The following is a 7,576-nucleotide window of genomic DNA, read 5'->3' as shown; positions in this document are numbered from 1 at the left end:
ATGAAAAGTTTAAAAGTTTTACACGACAACGTTAAAACAAACGATTTATGAAGATGACGACATTCGCCTCCATCTTGCGGTTTCTCGAATTGTCTTCCTCTCTCAGTTAACCAGTTAACTAGTTGTTTATCCGTCGCGAAACCGAGAAACAGGCGAGAACGTTTCTCGCGAGAACAACAGTGTCCAGAGGTTTCGCGAGCTCTTCAGCTGAGCTTGCGAGCGCAGAAAATCGTTCTGCGCGACGTCTTTTACGATCAGTTAACTAGTTGTTTATCCGTCGCGAAACCGAGAAACAGGCGAGAACGTTTCTCGCGAGAACAACAGTGTCCAGAGGTTTGATTTATTCGCGAGCTGACTGGAAAATGAACCTCCATTGTGCACATTCTAAGAACAACGTTCGCCTTTGTTTCTTGGAAACGCGTTCGATAATTCGCCATAAAAAGACGCACGTTGCCACGCAATGTAGTTTTAATGTGAATTAATTCAAATTCACAGACTTAATCATACAGGGATAATTGTGAAATCGCGTTATCAGTAATTTATGCGTCAACTATCGATAATGAATATTGAAAATATTCGTAGGGTAGAGCGGGGTCAAAAGTAACACGGGGCGAAAGTAACAACTCAAATATCTATAGATTGGGATATCAAAATTTTTTTTTTTTACTATAATAGTTTTTTTACAATTAAATTCTAAAGTCAAATTGTTACTTTTGACCCCGCTCTACCCTAAATAGAATACAAGGCGCACAGTGTAATTTCAATATTTTTTGCGAACTTCCAAAATACCGTTAAAAAATGCGTAAGATGAAAAATGTAATTATTACAGGCATCCCGTTAGGACTACATTGGAACACTGCCGCTTATTTTTATTCTCCGGTATATTTAAACACGCGGATGTGCGGGCTCAACAGTGATCAAGAGAATGCACTGGAATCGAAGTATAATTGTGCTGATTGCTGTTGATCGCAGATGTGAATTGCCTCCGGCGCGATGATAATTCTGCTGTAACCCTCTGTAATAATCTTACGCGCGCGTCCGACGCTCTATCGGCGATTGGTGACCGTAATTAAATTGCGAATTCCTGGTACATTCCAAATTATCAAGAATCATCCATCACATCTCCAAAACTTCAAATATTTAAAATTCATTTACATATAATAAACCATTTTATAAAAAAATGCAGCTAACAACTGGTTCAATAAGATTTAAATTACGCTTGCGAGATAATTATACATCCAATAACACTGCGAATCATATCGAATTCTCGTACCGTATCTGTACGCTCACGCACGCAAGGCGCGCCTTGCGTCGTAGGCGCCCGCGAGCGCGTGCATGCGTGCACGCACGAGCCTCCGCGACGCACGTGTCGCGCTTTTCTAACGCGGCATTACGCACTCGGAAACAAACAGTTAAATAAGAGCATCAGAGATAGGCCACGCAGCTCTGCTCTCTCGCGCACTTCATAAATAACTCCGGTTTCTCGACCCACACGCGTCTCCTCGAACCTCTCTCCGCTCTGCTGATGCGAGGATTGAAGTAACGATAATCTTAATAATCATAACCGCCGACGATGTCGTATACTCGTCTCTCTCTCTCTCTCTCTCTCTCGCCTATTACTGCCTGTCTTTCTCTATAGCTCGCACGCGTCTCATCGCCTTGTGTTATTAACCTAAATTGCCATGCTCGTGAATGGTATCACGCCCTTATCGAGTCACACAGGCCGCCGCGTCCACGTGTGTCTCGTGGAGCGTGAGGCGAATACCGCGTAAATGATCGACGCCAAAGCATCTCTCCAACGTATTATATCGTGCTAACGGGGAGGTAATTACGCGATAATTTTGCACTCATTTCTGGTAATATGGCAGTCATGGCAATAATAGAGTGATTAATGAATCGATCGTAGCTGATGCGCGGATGAGAACGCGAGACTTGCTCGATAACTCGATCGTAGAGAGAATCGTTCTATATAATATATATGGTGCAGTTATGGATATATGTATAATATATTATTACGAGTAAATTTCTTGTTTTTGCTTCAAATCCTCTTGTGAAAATTTTTTTGCATGGGGGAATGGCATTTGCGATGAAATAGCCGATATCGATGATTACGCTCATGGCAAGGTAGATAAGCACGTGAAACGTGCCTCAGCCTATATTCGAGACTATGTAAATGTCAGATTATACGCGATGAGCAAGGTTCTCCGGACGACCGTTTCACGCTGTTAAGCTCGCGATAACAATGGCCGAGCATGACTAGCATAGATCGCATTGCTGCCATTCGCGACGTGTTCAATAACGCCGACACCAGATTACAAGAGAAAAACGAATACGCGACTTATGCACGTGTTGTCGCAATCCACAGTCGTTCGAAGAATCGCATGACAAAGTGTTCAGACTGTAGTCGCGAACACATACGACTCAATAAAAGCCGATAAGAGCATAACATTAATGTGCTTACGCGTGCGGAAATGTGATGGATGTACCTCACCGTAAAAATATTTGTGTAATAATTAATTTAGCAGAAAGTATCGTTAGCAGAAAGACTCGCGAATATACAGAAGCGGGAATAATGCGATGGGTGAGAATTCTCGGATTACGTTTCTCACGTTTATAGGTCAAGACCGCTGACGTTGTATCTGGAAACTAGCAGCGTCGTTATTTCCACGCGCAAACAACAGCTGCTTCAGGCAATCCCGGATATTTGAATCCACGATTGATTATTCAGTTGATTATTCAGCGTCTGGTCGCGTCGTATGTGTTCGCGCGTAAGCGTCTGGCGTGTCGTATAAGCATTCTTGAAATACAAAACCATCGATTGAGAAACAATACTATATTAAGATAGATTAGATTAATATTAATAAGTACTGTCGCATTATATCGATTTTTCTCCAGCAATATAAATTGACATGTTTTTTTTATTATGTACAAAAAATATATTATTCCAGCGAAAATATATATATATATATTGAAAGTATTTTGACTAACCAAAAACTGCGGCCTTATGCTGCATACTACGTGCATCACGTAGTTTTAACACAGGCGAAAAAGAAATAGCGATCGTCCTGCTGAGCGTTCTCCGGCACGTGGAACGTTCAAAAATGCCAAACTTCTTTTTCGGATGCCGTGAAAGGGCCCGCGCATCATTACACGGAGCCGCGCTTTCGAAGCGCCGCTTTGGGATGCTTAGTACCTGAATGGCTCGAAAAAAGTTTGAGATCATCGAAAACGTGAGACGGCGAGCAAACGATCGTGCAAATGTCATATAAAAGGATTATAGTCGTTTTATTGCCGATAACTGCAATTAAACACATTTTTGATAAAAAAATTGATAAGAATATTTTTCAAATTATACATATGTCGAATAATATCTCTCTGAAAAATATTGAAATATAAACTTTCCTGTTTTAAGAGGCACCATATATATCATAATGGAGATATCAAATTGCTTGAGGATGCTTCTGTTGATTTTGAGTCGACACTCGAAATTCTGGCATCGAACGGCGCGAAGTCCGTGTTTAAGTTTGGCAGCATTACCAGGCGATGCTGCGACGCTTATGTGAAAGACGGAATACGTCGATTAGTGTGAGCGAGATCGGAGTCCACTCACTAGTCGCCAGTGTGAGTGGCGGCGCGTGTCAACCTTGCCGTGTCCTTGAAACCACGCGACCGCGACCGAGCTATAAGCCGGAGCGACGGGCTAGCAAACGCGCGCTCACGAGCTTCTAGGAATCAGCTGATTGTCAGACGATTGGAGGATTCCCAGAGAGATTCGCTCCGGGAAAGATCCGAGCCTCGAAGTCTCTCTTACGAGCCGGATGGAATCAAGTTTCGGGCTATGATTAAATACGTGTAGCTTTCTCGGGGAATACCGCGCAGTTTGTGCGACTATAATTAGAAATGTAAATAATACTAATAAATTTTGTGTGCGTTACATATATATATATTATATTTAGAAATAAACGCGAATGAAATTTGTTAAATGTAACAAATACTGGTACAACAATTATTTAAACTCATTATTTACACTCATCTATGTGTTAACGTATCAAGACACTTTAAATTCGAATTTATCTGAGAAAGATAACAGGCACCAAGATGGAGAAAACTACAAAGAGGCGCGACTTTTTATGCTTAGTAATTAATCTTTGCAGCCACATGATTGAATTGTTATGTATTATAATGATTCCGTGCCACGTGCGGCCTTCATCTCGCGTCATCTGGATCGTTTATCGATAGAATATCAACGTATACAGTCGGTTAGCATGACGTTAAATGCAGACGAGCGCGAGCGATCGGGAATTTCCTAATGCGGAGATAACGCTTGACGTAGACTCACGACCGACGAGCAAAAGAAATTCCCGAGAACTTCGATTTTATCCAGCTTCGCCAACTCTTTCGCCGTTCCTTTCGTCGTGAGATTAATGAGCGCATTATGATAATTCTTTTCGCCGAAAGGGAAGAGAGAAACCGTCTTTGCCATAGAGGAATGCAGTTTTTGGCGCGACTCGAAATAACGTAATATACGAAATTAGTTGCTGGTTAGAACGGATTTGATATAATTAAATTCCTCGTACGCAACAATCCCCGGCAATTGTCATATCCTAATGACCATTAGGCTTAATCGCCCGAAGGCGAAGAAAAAGTAGGTTCATGATTATAGGATGGTGAAATTTGTAGTCATCCAGAGAGGGCTCATCATCGCGAGTCTCGCGTGCGCCGTCGTGTCCGGTGGGGGTCAAATTTTTCTTTCTGTTATAAAAATGTATGTAGGCATAATTCGCAGAGATATCTTGTGAAACCTGTTTGTCGAAACGTTTATATAATCACAGATAACGAGTGTGGTCAGATAAAAGTATGATTCTATAACGCGTATGTGTTAGATCCGCCGTCCGGATTCGTTATTGATCTCGAAATGGAAATAAAACGAAGTAAAACGTAGTGATAACGAGGTTTCTTTCACGCTAATCAACTATGTCAGTTACAACTAATGCAAACGACTACAAGTTGTCAAGCTTTGACTGAATAACATACTGTTCTTAACATTTTTATTCTTGAATCCGGTTTATAATTTTGAGAACAACTCGTCATTTTCTTTTTTGTGGGTATGTTTCTTGACTGCATAAAATTATTAATACGATGCATCCACCGCTTACATAAGAATTAACTTGGAACGATAAAGGCGCCTCACGCGCTTACGAGTGCCGACTTATGTCAAGAATATTATGGAAAAGAAAGGAAGATACTATGCAATTTATCATTCGGCATGTTTTGCGTGTGGCATCGCGATCCTGTACTCTGCTTCTATCTCACAAATTGCTATACTCTGTAGGAATGCTATTGCCTACAGAGGAGGACATTATCGTAATTTTGGCTTTCGCGGTTTTCACGAAGATCACCCGGTAATGTACATTTCTTGTGATGTTTCTTAAACATTTCTCTTTGCTTCAGCCAAAATGCATGCTTGTGCGATGAGTATTCTTATGTTTTTCGATACAAATTAAATGCAAAAATTTAAAAAAAAAACTAAAAAAGCTAAAACTAACGATATTTGATTAAAAAATATATAAGAAACATAAATAATATATATATAAATAATAATAGACACTTCAAATATTTCTTTCGATAATGTGTAATCCTTTCTTACGCAGAATAAATTAGAATAAATTAGATCAATGATTAGATAATTTTATAAATATTCAGGAATACACTTTCAGTGCAATTGGAAATTCATACAAACGAACGAAATGTGCGTGACTGTCAGGCACAATATTTAAGGATATGTTGTAACTGTTTGCACGTGGAGACAGTCTTATCTACTTTAAACTACTGCGGTAAGAATGTCGATTGCTTGTTGGAAAATTACTAATATTTGACGAGAGAAAGCGCATGTGATAATCATCGATCATTTGTTTGTCTAGTTTAGTTAAGAGATTAGATTCCGTGGCGTCCAATAATCTATATTCCGATTTAATTTGTTTCACGCAAATCTCTGATAAATATCGAGAATTATTTTTCTCGTAACAATTGATTAATAAATTGTAGCCGTTTTCATAATAAAACTTGGATGTTTTTGCCAAAGAAAAAAAAAAGAAAGAAAGAGAAAATAAAATACTATTTCTCATTCACGATGCGCAATGCGATGGAAATAAATTGTGCTAATCTTTATTATCGAATGAGAGAAAAATTCGGGTCCTTTAAGGTCCTGTAAGGGTCCTATGCTGTTTGAGCAAAACTCCGTAGGAGGCAGCAGGTTCTGGCATTTGGTACTTTAGGCAAAGGGAGTAGAAGGGAAAGATTTTGGGCCTGGTCAGGCGTGGGGTGGTCTTCGCCGGGATCGGTTTATTCTTGCCTGCGAAGTTGGGTTTCTCCGTCAGATGGCGATACTTTAGCGCAGGAATTTTGCGGCCGACCAGCAGGATCAGTCTCGCTTGAGACGTGCAGCGTGTCGGACATATAGGGACGCGCAAGTTTAAAATCGAAGCGCAGCTATTTCTATTGAGATTTTTATAAAAGGCTATTTTTTTTATTCGCATTTTTTGTTAAAGATTTATAATATTGAATTTTTATATGTTGCATATAGTTTTTAAGATTTTATTATTAAAGAATAATATAACTTTGCTTCGCGCATGTAATTATATTCGGTTAGATTGAACGAAATGAGAAAAAAAAAAGATATTTAAATGATTATAATAAAGGAAATGGAGATTGAGGAACTGGTTGTGTGATTAATTTATAATACGAACAACACAAATTATGTTTTGAGAAAGAGATCAACATTTATTTGATGCTCTTGCAATAGTAAGCGTCAGTTGTCTATTCTCATAATAGAGAGGAATTATAAATATAACCTCTTTGCACTCGTATAAATATAAATAACGTGTTCTTTCGCAATTAGTTCACATATATACATTCATACATTCTCGTACTCGCGCGACTCCTAAACTTAAAAAATCCTAAGCCTAAAAAATATCGTAATAACTAAAAACATTCTTCGTACTTACAACGATATACTACAAATCGTTTAGTATTTTACGTACAAGAAACAGAATGGAAGACCTCGGTGATTCTTGTTGCATAAGGCACTTAAAATATTAATATTTGTATAACTTATGTACAAAAGGAAAATTGGGGAGATGAGAAGGGGACCAAAGGGAAAGAACGATGCGAGATAAGACAGAAAAGACTAACTTCACGATATCTCGGAGAAACCATATGCGCTCATTTCCGGCACACCAAAATTTAATATATTTACAAGGCACTATTAATAAGGCTGCCTCATTGGCTACTGGCCGACCGTGTACGTGCAGGATTAAACTCATGTCTTCTAACGATCCTTTAATTTCCACGGACGGGATCGCGCGTCTACAATCATCTACATTATTGAGGAACATGTTTCTTTTTCGCGGAATTTCTTATGCGATGCGTAAACCGGCACGTTTCAATTAGCACATTCTCAGATTTTACCATCGACACTATATATCACTTTGATTATTATCACGCACGTGCCCGTTTCTCCTTCCTTTCTTTTTTACCACGGTCTCCACGGTTTATCCTCGACCGCCGGCATCACGCT

General features: G+C 39.4%; 1 protein-coding gene and 1 long non-coding RNA gene across 2 annotated transcripts in view; one reads left to right on the top strand and one right to left on the bottom strand.

The window, feature by feature from the left end:
- The window catches only part of LOC115239271, a 321,179-nt gene that overhangs the window by 267,959 nt on the left and 45,644 nt on the right, over window positions 1–7,576 (top strand). The gene's annotated exons all lie outside the window — the stretch shown is intronic.
- LOC115239270 (protein hairy-like) overlaps window positions 6,758–7,576 on the bottom strand; it is a 3,179-nt gene continuing 2,360 nt past the window's right edge. Inside the window, exon 3 of the mRNA XM_029813709.1 lies at window positions 6,758–7,576. This exon is cut by the window's right edge and continues 807 nt beyond it. Coding sequence (XP_029669569.1) covers window positions 7,532–7,576 — 45 coding nt within the window. The 3' untranslated portion in view covers window positions 6,758–7,531.

This window comes from Formica exsecta, unplaced genomic scaffold (assembly GCF_003651465.1).
Source record: "Formica exsecta isolate Colony F162 unplaced genomic scaffold, ASM365146v1 scaffold37, whole genome shotgun sequence".
Classification (NCBI taxonomy): Eukaryota; Metazoa; Arthropoda; class Insecta; order Hymenoptera; family Formicidae; genus Formica; species Formica exsecta.
The sequence above is the reverse complement of the archived record's forward strand: the minus strand, read 5'-3'. Positions and strand labels throughout refer to the sequence as shown.